The sequence below is a fragment of the Cucurbita moschata genome, unplaced genomic scaffold, assembly GCF_002738365.1.
Source record: "Cucurbita moschata cultivar Rifu unplaced genomic scaffold, Cmos_1.0 Cmo_Scf00018, whole genome shotgun sequence".
Lineage (NCBI taxonomy): Eukaryota > Viridiplantae > Streptophyta > Magnoliopsida > Cucurbitales > Cucurbitaceae > Cucurbita > Cucurbita moschata.
This window is the reverse complement of record NW_019268534.1, coordinates 1,489,448-1,507,984: the sequence shown is the minus strand read 5'-3', so window position 1 is coordinate 1,507,984 and position 18,537 is coordinate 1,489,448. Positions and strand designations below refer to the sequence as shown.

General features: G+C 35.4%; 3 protein-coding genes across 11 annotated transcripts; 1 reads left to right on the top strand and 2 right to left on the bottom strand.

Annotated features, from left to right (window-relative positions):
* Positions 1–1,721: 1,721 nt before the first annotated feature.
* LOC111456040 lies at positions 1,722–6,900 on the bottom strand. Of its 5 annotated transcripts, XM_023097747.1 has the most exons (10): positions 6,728–6,899; positions 6,395–6,459; positions 6,068–6,203; positions 5,486–5,498; positions 4,747–5,455; positions 3,907–4,080; positions 3,702–3,818; positions 3,134–3,313; positions 2,897–2,943; positions 1,722–2,443 (listed from the first exon to the last, which is right to left on the bottom strand). In XM_023097747.1, the coding sequence occupies exons 2-10, from the start codon at positions 6,440–6,442 to the stop codon at positions 2,020–2,022; spliced, it is 1,848 nt and encodes a 615-aa protein (XP_022953515.1). In that variant the 5' UTR covers positions 6,443–6,459; positions 6,728–6,899; the 3' UTR covers positions 1,722–2,019. The 5 variants fall into 5 exon arrangements, with proteins under 5 accessions (XP_022953515.1, XP_022953516.1, XP_022953512.1 ...); XM_023097748.1 differs by having other exon boundaries at positions 3,735–3,818; positions 4,747–5,498; positions 6,728–6,900; XM_023097744.1 differs by having other exon boundaries at positions 4,747–5,498.
* A 651-nt stretch (positions 6,901–7,551) lies between these two features.
* Positions 7,552–13,145, top strand: LOC111456044 (protein WHAT'S THIS FACTOR 1 homolog). Of its 5 annotated transcripts, none has more exons than XM_023097757.1 (2): positions 7,552–8,854; positions 13,104–13,145. In XM_023097757.1, the coding sequence occupies exon 1, from the start codon at positions 7,621–7,623 to the stop codon at positions 8,818–8,820; it is 1,200 nt and encodes a 399-aa protein (XP_022953525.1). In that variant the 5' UTR covers positions 7,552–7,620; the 3' UTR covers positions 8,821–8,854; positions 13,104–13,145. The 5 variants fall into 5 exon arrangements, with proteins under 5 accessions (XP_022953525.1, XP_022953526.1, XP_022953524.1 ...); XM_023097758.1 differs by lacking the exon at positions 13,104–13,145 and adding an exon at positions 12,860–13,059; XM_023097756.1 differs by lacking the exon at positions 13,104–13,145 and adding an exon at positions 12,003–12,113.
* Positions 13,146–15,904: 2,759 nt separating this feature from the next.
* On the bottom strand, positions 15,905–17,172 carry LOC111456395 (adenylate isopentenyltransferase 3, chloroplastic-like). Its single transcript, XM_023098237.1, has 2 exons — positions 17,092–17,172; positions 15,905–16,975 (listed from the first exon to the last, which is right to left on the bottom strand). Exon 2 carries the CDS (start codon positions 16,963–16,965, stop codon positions 15,967–15,969), a length of 999 nt encoding a protein of 332 aa, XP_022954005.1. The 5' UTR covers positions 16,966–16,975; positions 17,092–17,172; the 3' UTR covers positions 15,905–15,966.
* Between the last annotated feature and the right edge of the window lie 1,365 nt (positions 17,173–18,537).

The window sequence follows — 18,537 nt, the reverse complement described above, 5'->3', positions numbered from 1 at the left end:
ATTTTATGTGGTTTAGACTTCACCTGTTCGTATCAAAATATCGAAAATTTGTGACTCTTACAAGATCAAAAAGTCGATATTTCAATGGATGATGTTGCGACGGATGTCGATATCCAATTTGGGTATCAAATGAGTATATATTTGAGCCCTTATAGCTCAAACTAAGCAACTTAAAGGCATTATTGCATAGAAGAGATAGGGTCTTGGTGTGATCATCTTCCATTGCCAATGGCAGCAGCAAAGAAAGAGCAAAAACAGTCAAAGAGGTGTTCATTGGGCCAACTCTCAAAGCACCTGAAACAACACAAAGGAAGGCTTTATATCATATGGAAATGTGCAATTATTCTTCTTTCTTGGAGTGATTAACCAAATATTTCCGAATCTTTCCATTTCTTCGATCTTGTCAAATCGAAAAGCTGTGATCTTTGTCGTCGAGTTTGTGAAACGTGGCTATTGACTAGGATTCGTTCGTGTAAGAAGTAAGAATTTCTCGTTGATAGTAATGCACTGTGGGGGACGGAGTAGTAAGGGCCCTTCTTACCTCCTCCGAGTCGTTCGACGTTGAATATTTTCGTTTTTTCGCAGGGTTTCTTTCTTTCTCTTTTGTACATATATGGAATCGTGGTGAATCTCGGTTTTTTTTTTCTATTCTTGAACGTACTATTAGAATCTCGGTTTTTTTACTCCAAAAAAGATTGAAAAAAGTTATCATAATGAAAAGCTTTTGTTGATAAAACATTGTTGGAGAAGTGTTTTGTCGATATCAAAATTGTTCACATCGAAAAAAGTTGTGCGATCTTCGTTAACGGAAATCCCCTTAAGTTATTAACCATCATAGTTTAGTTCATTCAGATCTTATGTAAGATATGTTGGTGTTGCAACCAAATGCGATGAGTAGTCTTGACATGATGAACTTCTAGTATGATTTTATAAGACCCGATGCCTATTTTATGATTTCAAGGCTAAGTGATTTCTAGTTTTATTCCGTAACTTTTAGTCTCGAGAGAGGTCATAATTCATTATCATTATTTGTGTTTAATGCTCTTTATTTGGTTAGGTTACGATCTACTTAGATCAAGTGGCTCTGTCTCGGTTAATTTAACTATAGCACACAAGGTGACTTCTATTCCTATTTGACGACTTTTGATCTCACTTTTTTAGATTACGACTCACTCGAGTATAACAACCTTTGGTTCGACTTTATGGGTCATATTATGAAAATAGATTTTGAATATTAAATTTTGAAAATAGAAGATCATTTGCAAAAGAAATTTAAGGGAAAAAAATAGGAAATATGTATCTCAAAAGATTTGGTTGGCCATATGTGGGGTACTCAGTTTTGGCTATTTTTCAATCAATTTTTTTTCCTCCTTTTTCTAATTTAATTTTATTTACTTTTGTTGACTTTTAATTTGCACTTTGAATTTATATGTTAACTTTGTTTTATTATTTTTAAATGAATGAATATTTGAGGACTTCTTCACCATTCACCATGACACTCACCCATATTTACAATTCACGATATTGATAGGAGCCTAGAATCGAGTAAGTTAGGTTGACGTAGTCCTAGTAAACTGATTTAAACCTCGAATAAGAACTAGTTCACCAAACTCGAGATTTTAATCATCAAAGTCGGGCACTCCTTAAACCTGCCTTAGAGTTTTTATCAAATATGAGTGATCTAGTCTCGAATGCATCATGAAGTTCAAATTTACTCTCAACATATCAAAATGATATGGGGAATCCGAAGTTGAAATTGAATAACCAAAATGTCAGTACAGAAACACAATCCAAACTGGTTCTATAATCACTAAATTTATGATCCAAAGAGCAGCGAATATCCAATCCATTGCTTTATAGACTGTACCAAAACTAATATAAACAATATATCTAAAGACTTGAGACTTAATTTATTTTGTCTTCTAAGTACCAAAATTCTACTTAAAACTGAAGCAGAAAAAGAATATAAAACTTAAAAAAGCAAGTGGCTAACCTGACAAATCTTCACTTCTGGACTCTTCAAAACTCCCTCAAACTTCGCTCTTTTGCATCCACCAAATGTGGAGCATCAGCAAACTCAGCATCTTTGTCAAATACATCCCACCCATCATCTGAACATGCTTTCAAATGGTTTCTTTCTGATCTTTCTTCTTTAAGATTGTTTGATGACATGCTAGATTTGGAGCTAATGAATGAGGATGCTCGGCTTCCCTCCTTATCGAGATTCGAGGATGAACCTTTCTCAGCATCCAGATGAGATGCTGTGTCTGTTAAGGGTGAGCAAAAACGTGCCAAATCGCTAGCTGCGCTTTTTAGAGATGAACCTGATGAAGCTAGAATGCAGCTTGTTTGACTAGAGGAAAGAGATTTGCTTAATGGTACATCCAAGTCGAACTTCTCCTTCAGATGCCTTACATCTTGAACAATAACTGAAATTTCTCCCCTGAAAGCATACCATGTAGTGTTTCGTTTTCTCATACCGAGATACAAGTTGCGAAATCGTAAAGCAGTACCGGTAATTTTGAGGACAAAATGTCAGTATAAATATTATACAGATAAGGATGCAAATAATAGTTCTGAAAATTGGAAAATCGCCTTTGGTTAACGCATCCCCTAATACAGGCGGTAGCTCTGCCTCATGGGGACAAATGGCGTTAGGCATGTGATGCCCAAGAAACGTATTCCCGCAAATTAGTAAACCAGAGGCAACCATAAAAGAAAATTAGATATCCAGCAGATTTTATAATGCAGTAATGATTAAAGACACGAGTTTAAATTCGTTATGCAGATGCTTATCATAAGGTGCAGGCTTGTTTGTTTTTCATGTGATGAACAACAATGCACAGGGACAACGTTAATCTCTAACATCGTTAAGTTTATAGAAGAGAAAACTTACTGTAATATATCAACTAATTGTCCATGATGGATTAGAAACTCCCGCAACTGCATTAGAAAAAAAATTATTAAAATCAGTAGTCAATAATCAACTTACCCCTGAACAGTTCACATCATTCACGGCGGTGCAAAGAAGCTGCCCCCCCCTCGGTTCGTCTTAATCATTCTCTAGTTTACCCCCTTAAATATTCAGAAATGAGGATTTTTGGCTCCGCCCCCTACAACTATGGTTAGTTACCTTGGCATTCTCCTTTGCTTCCCGTTCTAGTATCCTTGATTCCTCGAGTACCTTCTCCATGAGGGCCTCTTGCTCGGCAAGAGCCTTTCGGGCACATTCTTCCTTAGCGAGGTTTTCTTCCTGTATTACTTTCAGCACAGCCTCTACTGCAGTCATTCTTGCTCCAATTGTGGCATGCATCTGGATGATAAAGAACTTCTGTCAGTTATTCTTCAACTACCAATCTTTCACAGATGATGACTCTCATGGCTAGAAATAACTCAAACTTGAGTCATCTTACTTTTCTGTTCCTTAAAACAACATACTAAACATAATATGTTTTATAAACAATAATATGATAATGTATTCTTTTTATTTTATAAGTACACCTTTTCAAACTTTATCATTATATTTATATTGATAATATGTGAGAGAGAATTAAAAGAAAATAACTACAGAAAGATGCAAGTTAGTGAAGAAAAAAAAAATGAGGGAGACAAAAAGACACGGGTTATAGCTATAAGGCATGCATGAAGGGTAAAAAAAAAAGAGGGAGATTTTGAAAAACCAAAAAATATGTTTTAAAAACCTCATCAAGAATTGAAAGAGATTTGTCTCTTTCCTCGGACAAGCTGAGCAGACGAGATTGTAGTTCCCTCGTTTCCGTAGCTAAAATCGCCTTTTCTCCATAAACTTCTCCAGCATGCTGTAGAAGAAGAAATTTCACTCATTAATTAAAAATACAAGCATAATCCTTACAGACCCTATAGGATCTAAACGAGAAAATCTCCCACCATATCATTTGCTTCCTTAGTACGGGCTACAATCTGCTTCATTTCCTCCAGTTTGGCCAGAATTTCTAACTCTCCATTGGCAGAGTCTTCTTTGACTTTTTCAACATATTTCTCTGCATGTTCCAATGCCTTCATCTTATCGATAACTGATTGCATCGCTGAAAATAACGTTATCTGCAGAAAGGTTAATTGTTTAGAACGCAACAATATGTTGATGTCATCAATCCTATGCATCATATAGGATCCAAGTCATACGACATGGAGAGATAAATAAATAACATAGTGATACTTCATATTTGCAAAGGTACTCGGAAGCATGGATATCGACATGACATGACAAGCTGCACGCCTTTTTCGGAAAATCTAGGACATAAACATGGCACCACATAACTTCTTAGTTTCTTGTTAGTATATAACTTCCCCTATTCTCCAAAGGCTAGTCAGAAAACATCATACAAGATAAACAGAAAAAGCAATTGGACAGAGTAACTAACTAACAGATACCGTCATGGCTCAAAGATTACTATAAGTTTTTTGCAATATGAAACATCAAACAACACTGCAGCATGGTACAACTTCATCTTGGCAAAGGCATGGCAAATATGTTCCTTTGAGCATACAATTTCAAATAGCAAATTCTCCTCAACAGATGGTTACAAAAGATCCAAAATGAAAATGACACACGAAAATAAAGTGGTTTCATTTAAACCAACTAAATGAACTGAACCAAGAAAACTAAAGGAATGGTGAAGCTCTGTAGTGCAAATAATCCAAAACATTGAGCATTACCATATTTAGAACTTTCAATCTGAGATTTACTAACACCAAGTTAACAAGTACCTTGTTACTTTTAGCATCCTCAATGTTCTTTTCAAGAAGTTCGATACTACATGGTTGGCCTGACTGTGTGACTATGGTATGCCCCACCAACCCATCTTCAATCACAATCATCTCACCAGTAGAACACTCTTGCTTGGGACTAGGATTTGAAGTGCCATTTGCATTTGATTTCTGATAGTCAGATTCAGAGTGAAGATGGATTACAGACTGAACAGGAGAATGATTTCCAAAAGATGGGTTGGCAGTCTGACTATCACAATTCTCATCTGCAGAAAATGGTCGATCATCACGGTATGATTCATGTACGTGCCAGCCGTCCAAATCATGAATGTTATGAGAATGATTAACCCCATCAAACGGTGTCTTATTCTGTTTGATATCCTCAGTGACCAGGTTCAAGATTTTGGTGATTTGAGGACTTTGTTCGTGATCATTGTATTCACTATCTTCATAAATCAAACCATTTAATTTTCCAGGTGCTACTTGATTCAATTCTACATCACTGCGGTCTTCTTGTACACTGGCTAGTGCTTCGAGGCTTGCAGTTTCAGTATTCTCACATGATTGCTTACAGTCATCACTAGCAACATAACTATTTTCAGAGACAGATTGATTCAATGCGACGTCCAGATGTGCCACACCACTCCCTTGGGAAGTGACATCAGATGCTTCATCACCAATTGTACCTGATTTCAAAGAATCCATTTCCCTCTTCACCCATGTCGAAGAATCCATTTGCATTTTGTTCTCAACTGCACGTTCCACATAACCAACAAAAAATAACACATGATATTAATAGGGTGTTCGACACATCTCCTGACGCGTTCTTTCTTAAAATTGGTAGTGTTTGAATCAAATTTCAAGGAGTGCTAAGAAGTGTCCTAGGCCATTTAAAAACACCTTTAAGAATTTCCAATAATCAAAAGTGGTTTGAGAAATTCTAAAAACTAATAAAAAGCCCTTAGAGGAATAGCATTTCACTAATTTTCATTCAAAAGTGTATATAAAACAAGTGCTCCCTTAAAACTCTCTTCTTTTTCCAATGATAAACCCAACACACACTTAAAAACACCTTTAAGAATTTCCAATAATCAAAAGTGGTTTGAGAAATTCTAAAAACTAATAAAAAGCCCTTAGAGGAATAGCATTTCACTAATTTTCATTCAAAAGTGTATATAAAACAAGTGCTCCCTTAAAACTCTCTTCTTTTTCCAATGATAAACCCAACACACACTTAAAAGTTTGAACACAGGACAAGATTATCAGCTTTACCAAGAAATCGAAAATGTTATAGCCGAACATTACAATTAGGAAGGGCTACCTTCTTTTGGATCCTGCGGGGGTAATATAGATTCTCCAAGAAAACAAGGTAGAACCTCAGTGAGAACATCATTAATAGCTGCATGAACATCCTTGGGATTCTCAAGAGCTACAGCCCTTAGCATCCGATGATCAACCTGAGAATGAACACATTAGCAACCAAATGTAATTTAAACCTCATCATATGACCAAAATAAGAGCAGAGTTTCATAAATTTCAATCGTCACAAGACAATTGAATTCAATTGTATCATAACACAACTTTCGGGATGATCGGTGACAATTAATCACTAGCAAAGGAACAAACCAAAATCATATCAACGTCATACCTCCGGAAAGAGTTCCACTAGACACTTGTAAACGCTACCGAAATTCATGTCCCAACAAGATTAATCTGCAGGAGACAACCAAACACTGCCTCGTCAATCAACAAAACCCCAAAAAAAATTCAACAAGAGGAGAGTATCGAGGAAAAAATAAAAAACCCCGAACAAGAGTTAAAAATTTCACATAATCATTCGATTGAGACGATAACTAACGCATTTCCCAAACAATCGAGTTCACAAAACAACGCTACAGAACAAGAACAGAGGCAAATGAAAGCTATAATTCAACCCCCAATGAAGAAATTCAAACGACAGATAAAAACGCATATAGGTTACCAAATTTTCTCACCAACCAAACAGCAAACGGAAGAAACTAATGAAGATCAACCAGTGATAGAGAGCGAGAGAATCGAAAGAGTGAGAAAATGAAAATTGATGAATTGGGTTTAAGAAAGAGTCGGCCTACTTAGCAGGCAAGGAATTGGGCATTATCGTCAATCTGTTTCGCGATCATATCAGATTATTGATTTTCATTAAAAAAAAAAAAAAGATCAATCTAGTAGTTAAAAGTATTGATTTTTATTTGACTAATTTTTAAATTTTTATTTTTATTTAAGATTTTAATCGTATTATTATTTTATTTATTCTCTAATAATTAAAAAAAAAATAGATTTTTTTTAATGAATATTTAAATAAGGTTATAAAATACAAACATTTTTTGATGAATATTTAACGGGAAGATTATAAAAAAATTTGTAAGAACTAATTGAATATATATCCGTCATCTGTTTTATTACGGAGATAAGAGACTTTTCTCATAATACATAAATTATATTCTCTATCTTCGTTCTTGTTCTGTCTCAATTATTTATTTAAATATTAATATTTAATTTTGTGTTTTATAGATCGGAGTACAATATAGTCATTAAATTTTAAAATTGGCTTACAATTATTCTTTCGTTTGCAATATTTAAAATTTTTAGAAATTAATTAAATATAAAAATTAAGTTTTTAAAAATATTTAAATTTTTGGGTTTATTATATAAAAAGTTCAAAATTTTAAAATTTATTATACATATATATTGTGGACCGATAAATATAAAAAGAATAAACGTAAATAAAAAATAAATGGAGAATTGAAGGTATAAATTTAAAACCCGCAATTTCTGTAAAGGTTAGTTGCGAGTTGCGAAAGCTAGCCGTAGCCGATCTAACAACGATTGCTCGGTATGCTCTCTACGCCCTATGCGCTCTTCTCGTATCTGCGCAGCTTCAAATCTGCTCAGTCTTGTTTCGTAAGGCGAAAATTCGTCTTACAGATCAGATCCGTTTCGAGTTTGAAGGTTATTTGGCGCAAGGATTCCAGATTGGACGAAGCCATTGAGAACGACAAGCGGTACAAGCTATGTGCGCGGGTTGTGAGGGAAGTTCTCAACGAGCCTGGACAGGTCATTCCGCTTCGATATCTGGAGAAACGACGGCAGAGATTGCGTCTCAATGTGTCAATCAAGACGTTTATGAGTTTTAATCCGGGTTTGTTGAATACTTACTATGATAGAATCAAACCTAAATCTGAACCCGTCCTGTTCTTACGCCCGAGCGACCGGCTTAGGGGGTTTCTCGAAGAGGAGAAGAGGATTACGATGGAAAACGAAGCGTTGATCGTTTCGAAATTGTGCAAGTTATTGATGATATCGAAGGATAAAGTGCTCAGTGTCGATAAATTAGTGCAGGTTAAGCGGGAATTCGGGTTTCCAAATGATTTTTTGGTCAATTTGGTGCCGAAGTACCCTGAATATTTTCAGATAATTGGTAGTCCTGGAGACGAAAAATCGTTTCTTCAATTGGTTTCTCGAAACCCTGACTTCGCGAAATCAGTGATTGAGAGAAGAGCCGAGGACGAATCCATATCGACAGGCATTGATATTCGACCCAATTTCAACTACAATCTTCCTCCTGGATTCTTCTTAAGAAAGGAAATGAGAGAATGGGTTAGAGATTGGTTAGAACTAGATTACATATCGCCGTACGAGGACGTGTCCCATTTGGCCCAAGCTTCGCCGGAGATGGAGAAGAGAACAGTAGGAGTTTTTCACGAGTTGCTATCACTTTCATTGTTCAAGAGGATTCCAGTGCCGATATTGGGAAAATTTAGTGATGAGTACCGGTTTTCAAATGCATTTTCCAGTGTGTTCACAAGGCATTCTGGGATATTTTATTTGTCTTTGAAAGGTGGGATTGAGACTGCGATGCTTCGAGAGGCATATAAGGGTAGCCAGTTGATTGATTGTGACCCATTGCTTGAAATAAAAGATAAGTTCGTGGAGTTGTTGGAAGAAGGATGGAGGGAGAGAGCTGAGCAGCGAAGGCAGCAGGCTAAACAAGTGAGGAACGACATGGAATTCATGGCTGCAAGAGCTGACGCTTAAAGGGCTGAGTTTTATGATGAGGATGACTTTCCAGGTAAGTAGATTTTGGGAAATTTTCATTTTTAATCCTATTTATCTTACCTTTAATTTAATCTAGTCGAATAATCAATTTGAATATGCAGTGAAATTGCTGCCTCATTCTAGTTTTTTTTTTTTTTTTTTTTTTTTTTTTTTTTTTTTTTTCTTTTTCCCCTCTTTTTTCTCTTTCGAGTTTATATGATGTGTTGAAGTTAAAAAAGAGAGCCTCCTATTTCTGCTCAAGCATGGCAAATTCGCGTCAAGAATTTAGCCTTGCTACACAGCCAAAAAATGATCAATCTAGCTGCCTTTTTTCTCCATAGACTGGAATATGACTCCTTTGTCTGATTGGACAGGTTAGGATTGTAGTTGTAATTCAGTTCAACCTTTACAATTTTCTGTGGAATATGATTCTGTAGAAATCTTAACTATAAAATTTTCTGGAGCCACTGTTTTCTTATGCTTAATGTTACTCGTAAGTAGGAAATCCTACCCCTTTTTTTTGCATGTCATGTATGCTTGTGATATGAACCAAGACATCTCAATCACGCAATATGATTTCAAAGAAGATGAGCTTCATTTATTCTTATATGGTTACAAATTTTGGGTGGATCATAATCTAGAATTATGTTGTTTCATTAATGTATTTTAAGATTTTTATATTTACTTTAAGGTTACATTTACATGGTGGCTAATTATGGTCATAAAGTATGAATGTTACGACTCTTGAAATGCCCCATGGAAGGTCAAATGTTTTATTTTGGGACTATATAAAATCATGTATGTTGTCTTTGTAAAGTAGACTTGGAAAATATAGTAAGAGAGCATTTGTGCTTTCTTTTAGCCATGGGCTAAGTTTCTTTGCAATTCTATGTAGTTTAGGTTGCATGCTTAGAATCATTCAAGCTCGACTTGATTACTCTTGCTTGTGGAGTGGTTTGAATCTTAAACAAGTGTGTTTGCCTTAAGATATTCGATCAACGAGATAATTCAAATCTTACTTTTTCTTGGGGTGGTTCATTTGAGGTTTTTGGATATATTTAGATTTAAAGTTCTTATTGTTCAATAAGGTTGTTAGATCAAATTCTCAAGAGTTGCAATCATTTGGAATAAAATCCACTTAATCGGGGGATTTTAGCATTTGAGAACTAAGGGTTTGGGGATTTTAGCATTTGAGAACTAAGGGTTTGCGAATTCAGGTGCTTACGAGGGTTCTTAGTTTCCTTATCAGCTTGTGTCCTTTTATCTGAATTATATTATGTTCAGTTTCTTACAAAAATAGAAGTAATGTTTATCAATAATTGGGCCAATAAAAATGTGATTAGTCTAAAAATGAGTGGGATTTACTTTATGGTAAAGGATTAGGATATGGAGCTTAGTTCCTATCGTGTATATGGGGGGATTCCGCATTAATGTTAATATTTTTTATACTCAAAATTTCCCCTTCTTTTTCTCGTAAAAAGAACAAATCTATGGATGACCATGAGAAAATATTATTTTCTGATAATAAACAGCCTCAACTCAACCAAAGCCAAGGAAGTTTTGCATGATTATTATTATTCAATTAGAATTATTTAGGTGAATCAAAAGAGCTCTGATAGTTTGGATGAAAGCATACCAATAAAAATAGCAAGTTCCTAGGAAATCTGTGTTTTCCTTAAGAGAATCTGTTTGTTTCTCTGATCAAAATGTCCCCCAAAATAAAGCTCTGGAAATGCAGAATTACAAAGTTTGGACTCGAACCCCATGAGCATGCCTCGCCCAGCAGAGGAAAATTTTGGTGTTAGGAAAAGTAATGTATCAAATAGTATTCTAGTGCATTCCCGTGTGTCTTGCTTATTGAAGCTTCCTTTTTGGAGTCTAATCCTGCTTTTATGGATAAACTTGCAGCTTGGATTGCACAACTTAATGTAGAGCTAGAATTGATTCATTTTGAAACTGTTGTGTCTCGCTTCATTTCAGCTGCCATTAACATTGGAAGCGGTATAACTTCCTTTTGGGAACATTTCTGAATTAATGTAATTCCGACGTTTGGTTCCACGATGACAATCAGCTAATGAACTCTGCTCTAATCAGTGTAAAAAAAATTTCTAGGTTTCTTGATGATCGCTCGAAGATGTAATGCACACATCTCCGTCTCATTAGTTAACGATGGTATAATGTCCAATCTTCAGGAAATCACCCTATCTAGCAACTCTGCCAAGTGCTAAATGGTCTAGCAGTGAGATGTTCAAATTAGCCTTCCAGCAAGTAGTAAACGGATGGTCTATTGAGCCCTGCTTGAAATTCTGTGTCCAATTTCCCTCGCGCCAAATCCCCCATTAGTCACCTCATACCCAACATTAGAAATTTGCTGCAATGGTTCCCAAATTCATTAAGCAGCCTAAACCATTCATCATGGTAGGTAGTATAGACCATTATATCTATGTGAAGTACATGATCATTCAGGTTGGATTTGGTCTTGCAAATAATCTAGTATCGATGGAATGACTTCTTCACATCTCTTGCATGTTGCAAGGAAACTTATTGTCCTATTCTTTATATGCTTCTTAGTGAGGTGACACTTCATTATTGTATGCAAAACAAATTGACGGAGCACATTTATATTCTGATACTATATCGTGCATGTGACAAATGATGCAAGGAAAAAAAGGGTTGAAGTTTTCACTGGATGGAAAATCTTCTCATCTGAGTACTAAGAACAATTTTTTTTAAATGGATCTCCAACCCCGAAATTCATTCACCCTTAGAAGCATTAAAATAAGTACTTCCTTTTCTGTGAGAGTTCATCTTGCTTATCTCGTATATTGCAGGAATGAACTCAACAAGATTGTGATGAAGGTTATTCATTCATGAGGTTTAATTTAACTCTTGTGCGCCATGAATGAGGCCATAACAAAATACCAACCAAACAGAACCTACTTCACTCCCACAGAAAAAGAAAGAAGAATAAAAAAAAAATGCAAACAATCTCTTACCCAAGGGTCTTAGGAATTCTGGACTGTATAAATACCACTGTTATCAGTCTGCAACAGCCATAAAGCCTTCCCAGGTTCCTTTGTTCTTGCTTTGACTTGGAAAATCTAGATAGCCTACTTGAATGGGGAGATTCAAGATCCTTATATTTGCTGTAACTTTGTTCTTGGCTCTGATTCCTGACACAGAGGCTCAATGGCAGCCACCGAAAGTTGCTCCTCGGCCACCCTGCCCCTCCCAGATCGCGCTAGCAAACCTTGCTTGCGCAATGCTGCCTTACTCCACCATGGCCCTGTCACCTCCATCACTGTCACTCTCTGATAACCATGAAAGCCACGGCCCTCCGCCAAACCACAAACACTTGCGCACGCACTGGCACGGACACCAGCACCAGATATCCCTATCGCCAATGGAGGAGAATTGTTGTAAGTGGGTGCAGCAGTTGGACAGTCAATGTTTATGCAGGCTGTTGTCTCGGTTGCCTGCATTCTTAGAGAGGCCTCAACATAAAATTTCTTTTTCTGTTGGCGGTTCATGCAATGCTACATTCTCATGCGGAGGAGGAACCATAATTTAAGAAAAAAATTTCGGTTATGCTCGTGTCATAGTGTGATTCAGTCCCTCCTTATCTTTCTCAGTGTTGGATTTTCATGTCTGTGTTGTGTTGATGTTATATGATTCACTAGTTCTGTTGTTAAGAATGCTTCGTCAAATTCTCTTCTTCTTCTGCTGTTTTCTTGGATTATGGTATAGAAATACAAATGTCACTTAAAACAGTTTCTAAATGGTGTTCGTATAGGTTCCAAATTTAGGGGGTTATTAGGTTCAAATACAACTAAAAATGCACCAAAGATGTCAAAGACATAATAATATTTTAGTTTTAGGGCTCATTACTCATATACTCTGATATGATATCTTGGAAAATGCCACAAATTTCGTTGCCAATGTTTAGGAGTATTTGCTTGACTATCATACGATATGATATGAGAATGTTATCAACAATGTATCTGCCTACCAAAACTAGTGGCACCATTTTTTTTTACAGTTTGTGGACGGTAGATTTTAGACCTATAATAGCATGATTCTCTTGCCTCTGATTTTTTATATCGCTCGACTTCCTTTGTATGAATAATAGGACAACTACCTAACTCTTTGTTTATTTGGTTGTGGAAGTTACTTATAAGGTATTCTATTATTCTCATGAAATAATTGTCTTACCCTCCAACATATTTTATCCATATCTATTGTAACAACTTAAGCTCATCACTAGCAAATATTGTCCTTCTTGGGCTTTCTCTCTTTCGGTCTTCTTTAGAATTGTGAGATCCCACATTGGTTGGAGAGGGGAACAAAGCATTTTTTATAAGAGTATAAAAAACTCTCCCTAGCAGACGCCTTCTAAAAATCTTGAGGGGAAGCATGGAAGGGAAAGCCCAAAGAGGACAATATCTGATAGCAGTGAGCTTGAGCTGTTACAAATGAGATCAGAACCACACTGAATGGCGTGCCAGCGAGGACACTGAGCCTCGAAAGGGGATGGACATAGGACGGTGTGTCAGCGAGAACACTAGACTTCGAGGGAAGTGGATTGTGAGATCCCACATCGGTTGGAGAGAGGAACGAAACATCTTTTATAACGGTGTGGAAATCTCTCCCTAGTAGACGTGTTTTAAAAAATTTGAGGGGAAAGCATAAAGAGAACAATATCTATAGTCTTTATATCCATTTGCTAGGATTTGAGGTCATAATGCCTAGTAGTGCCATGATTATCCTATAATGACTTTATGAAGGCATGCTTTGTTTCTTTTCTTTCGACTTTATTAATTCAATGCTCTCAATTACAACGATCACTTACATTTCAAGAAGTTTCTTTTTATAGGTAACTCAACAACAAGATCGTCATTGAGGTCATTTCACCTTATTCGTTTATCAACTTTAGAATTTTGCCTTGAATGGTGGAAGTTGATTAGATCACAAGACTAACATTATCCTTTACTTCTTCGAGAGAGAAAAAAAAATTATAATCATATGCCATTGAACATCTCCATTTTTAGGTAGTTCTAGGACGAAGCTAGTGCTTTCTTGAGGAAGAACGTTTGAGTTGCAAAGTTGACCAAAAATCTTGTTTTCGACCATTGCTTTACTCATGATGATAAGACACGATAACTTTGATATAACTACAATTAAAATCAATTGATAATTAATTATACTGAGACTAAAATAAATAATAAAAATCGCACTAAAATTAATTGATTGAACACGTAAAGGATTTTTCAATGATTGTTGGACGTTGACAAGTTCCCATTAATAAATAAATATATATATATATATATAATTATCATCATTATTTTGTGCATGATATAAGTGGCTTTGGTATAATGATATTCGTCAAATAAGCCACAAATTCCTGAAAACATTTCTTTATTATTATTTTATTTATTTATTTATTATTATTATTATTATTATTATTATTATTTTGTAAAATTTGGCATGGACGTCAAAATATATGTTTATGAAAAATAAAAAAAGTAAATGATGTTAGCAAATGGAGGCTTGATTTTTATGAATACAGATTAGGTTAATTACTAAACATACCCTCAATTTTTGTATTTGTCTTTAAAATATTTTTAAATTTTTTTAGAAAAATCAATAATATCTAAAAAAAACAAAAAATTATGTTAATTTTAAATAAAAATTATTAATAAGAGTATTTTTTTAAAAAAAAAATAAAAAAAGTTAAAAGGGTAGTTTTAAAATTCCTAAAAAGATTTGAAACCAGTAAAATTCAAATATCAAACATTTATAAGTAAGACACATTTGTTATATGAACGTAAAATATTCTTGATTTTCCTAACAATTTAAAAGTAAGGTAGGGTAGAGTTCGGTTATTGATTCGACAAAAAAATTTTAACTTGCAAATTGAACCAAATTTTCGATTTTTCAAAAATTAAATCCAACCCGGCCTTTATAGCTTAGATTAGGTACGTTAAGATGTTGGGTCACATGACAAAAAACCATCTCTTTAATATAATATTTATTTTTAAGAATTTTTTCCGTTAAATTTCATAATAGAACGAGGAGAGATTCGTTTATAAAATTGGGATTTTTATATAAAATATATTTAAATAAGTAACGTCGATCGGAATGGAGACAAGAAAATTTTCTCTCAATTCTGTCCCTATCCAAAACGGAGATTCTTTGTCCTATTCGAACGACTCGTGAATTTCAATTAACATATAGAAAACGAAACTAAACTTTTTAGCAAATCATTAAGTATTATTTTAAAAAAAAATGTATCTTGACAATATTTAACTCAAAAAAAAAAAAAAAAAAAATCTTGAGCACTGACAGCGTCAACTGCAAACAGCGCCGCCCACTTGAAAAAGTCAGGTCGCTGAGCCATGCGCGCTGCGTCATGTGGTGTTGACTCAACCCTCCTCCCGCACCGCCGCACGCCACGCACCATATACACACGCCAACCTTCAACTATATCCTCCTCCTTGTCCAAGAATCCACTTTTCCCTTTAAATTATTAAGATCTTCGATCTTCTTACACGATACACTTTCTCGACTTTTCGACTTTTTATTAGGTCATTAAACTTTTAATTACAACTCTCTAATTCATATTATATTAACATCTTACTCGAGCAGTAAAATTTTGTTCTTCTCAACCCTGATGTGACAACGAGAGACGTAAGAGAACAGGTTAGAGGGATAACCTAAAAGTGAGCGGAAGAAGTAAGAGAATTCCGAGTAGATTAGACATGTCTCCTCCAAAAAAACGAAAAATTCTCTCATCACAAACCCTAATCTTGTGTTCGAGTCATAACTAGAAAGATCTCGTGAAAAAGACCGATCTTGTTGAATTTGAAAATAATACATTTCTCGTTCATCAAAGAACCGAGTATTCTCTTTAAACCTTTTCTGTCAAGAGGCTCCCCCGAGCATTGATCTTGTATACGAGTTATAGATAAAAGGATTTTGTAGAGAAGATCGATCTTACAAATAAAACGTTCATTATCGAACAAAATTTCATTATATTATATTTATAATATCATACAATATAAATATACATAAATACACTCTTTGCAAATTGTTTATAGTTTTTGTAATGTATATATTCCTTCTTGTAATGTTTTTTGGCTTCCTTGTTCAAGGAGTTGCAGCTGCAATGGCTGCACTTTTCTTCGGCGGCACGCTGGGGACGGGGAGGGACTCTAAATTCTTCTGGGTTTTCACGGTGACGATCTTCGGATGAAGAAATTGGTCGATTATCGTTGTGCTTCGTGCAGTGACGAGCTTGTTCCATGCTTCTTCGGCTTCTTTCCCTCGCTTTGTAAAAACCTCTGTAGCATCCAGTCTGTGTATGTTCCATTCCTTGATATTTCTCAGTCGTTGGATCTTTCCCAATTGCCTCAATGCTAGCTTGCACGTGTGCTCCTTCACTTTTGATATGGATTCTTGTAAGAGTTTCTCTCGAGTTTTCTCGTCTAAGAACGATTTGCATCGAAAATAGGAGTCGAATTCGGGAACCCCGATTGCCCTTTTGATCCCTCGAGAATAATCTCGAGCGGGATCAAAGAATTTTTCCGCCTCGTCAACCATTCCCTTAGCTACCATTTTGTCTACCCTATCAGATACAAAGGATTGCAATACAGGTATTGACACATCTACCCAAAGAAAGCAACATTCATATCTCGATTGAAAGTTCGAGTCAACTAAGGTTTCAATAAAAGAATTCGAGCCACCAGCAATAATCGGGAGCCGACCACGGCTACAAATAGAATCCAAAGATAACATAGCCATATCAGAGAAGTCAGCTGCCGAGAAGTCACAAAAGGGATCAATAACTCCAAGCAAGTGATGCGGTACACCACGTTGTTCTCTCTTCGTGACCTTATTTGTAACTATATCTAGCCCATCGTAAACTTGCATTTTATCAGAGTTTATAACTTCCATCGAAAATCGAGTAGCAATGTCGATCGACAACCGAGACTTACCCGTGCCAGTAGCGCCGATCACGATCACCACCTTCTCTTTTCCGAGCTTTGGGAGATTGAAGAAAGGGTTGGTATTTATTCTTCTAGGAGGAAGATTTATCAATGGTTGAGTGATCATCTCTTTGCTCATGAACATGGTGGACACATTCATGCTTATAAATCTAATAATTTCATCATCAAAGTATACCAAAATTAGCCAATCATATGACAAGAAAAATTGAAGAATATCAAGAGAGAGAGAGAGAGAGAGAGAGAGAGAGAGAACAAAAGGCCTCACCTTTATTGAGAGAATATAGAAATGAGTAGCAATGAATGGTTTGGAAGGCAAATTTGATATCAATCTTTATTTCCCTTCAAAGTTTTGAAGCCAAAATGGATACTCATTTGGGTCAATGGGTATGCCATTTATAAGCATGATCTTCAAAAGTGGGTCAAGATCTCTCTCTCTCTCTCTCTCTTGATCATATTCTTTTTGTTCAAGAACTTAATTTTAATTATAAAAAAAAAAAACCCAATAAAATTTTTAAAAAAAGTTTTGATTTTGAAAATAAAAAATAAAATGGGTTAAAAAAATTTAAAGGTTCTTGGTATGATTGATTTGATATGGGTAGTAGCCATTTGCATAAGAATATGACTTTTTTGGCCTCACTAACTTGGGGAATATTGAGTTTTAAAATCGACTTGAAACCATAATGAAAGTGCTTTACACTTTCCATCTTTGATGTGATTGCCAAACTACCGATTTTAATAAGTTCGTAAATTTTTAAAATGTGGTGAATTTGAATACGAAAGTTCGTTATAACTGTATGAATTGTGAAGCTGACGGTCATATGTAACGGGTTAAGATGGAAAATATTTGGTAGCAGTAGGCTTGAGCTGTTATAAATGGTATCAGAGCCAGACACTAGACGGTGTGCCAACGAAGATGCTGGCCCTAAACGGACAACATACAACATTTGTTCTAATCCAACGAAGAAGTCAGCCATGTGAAATTCGATGTTATGAACAATATTGGAGTATGCTCGAACTCGAGTTTTTAGAAAACATAAGCGAGAAAATGCGTTGAAAATAATTTGAAAGAGATCAATGTTATAAGCTAAAAGTATAAAAGTTATATTTGGTTTCGATACGCTCGAGATTGAACGATCATGAGTAAAAGTCACTTCATTCTTTTAGGGTTAGGTATAACAGTATGATTTGAAACGTACCGAACAATCGAAACCAGATATCTTTAACCCTATCGTTGTGATAAATGAAGAAATTTTTTATTTCTTTCAACGTACAACAATTTGTGTCTGAATATTTTTAGACGAACGTTTTTTTCGGTACGTGACGATCTTTTCAATTCAGTTCATTTTGTATTCTAGGAGTTTCTTAGTTCATAAATGGCCAATTATCATTGTAGTAAGTGGGATATGAAGACACCATTTGATTCCCTTCTCCAAGATATCATTTTCACGATCCATGATATCTCTAGATATGGTTCCCTTATAAAGTTATTGAAAAATCATATATAGTTCTAAAATTATATCATGCCCCAAGGATCGTTTAATCTAAAAAATCGGTTTTTAAATTCTCGGGCCTGTCACAAAGCGGTGCACGGTTTAGTTCATCGTGCGTGCACTAATTGCATCTCGAACATCAAAATCGACTTAGAATTGTTTCCCGAGAGAAATCAAACTATTCAGTATGAAAGCTAGATATCAACTGTGACGTCTTTGAC

Bases quoted from the DNA above. Each gene is read 5' to 3' on its own strand.
- LOC111456395 (XM_023098237.1), bottom strand. From the start codon at position 16,965: ATGAATGTGTCCACCATGTTCATGAGCAAAGAGATGATCACTCAACCA.
- LOC111456044 (XM_023097757.1), top strand. From the start codon at position 7,621: ATGCTCTCTACGCCCTATGCGCTCTTCTCGTATCTGCGCAGCTTCAAA.
- LOC111456040 (XM_023097744.1), bottom strand. From the start codon at position 6,442: ATGAATTTCGGTAGCGTTTACAAGTGTCTAGTGGAACTCTTTCCGGAG. The intron at 3,314-3,701 runs GTTTTTAAAACA...TTTATCATCCAG, and splicing joins CTCTTTCAATTCTTGATGAG to ATGCATGCCACAATTGGAGC. The intron at 2,944-3,133 runs GTAACTAACCAT...TTTCTAATGCAG, and splicing joins AAGCAAAGGAGAATGCCAAG to TTGCGGGAGTTTCTAATCCA.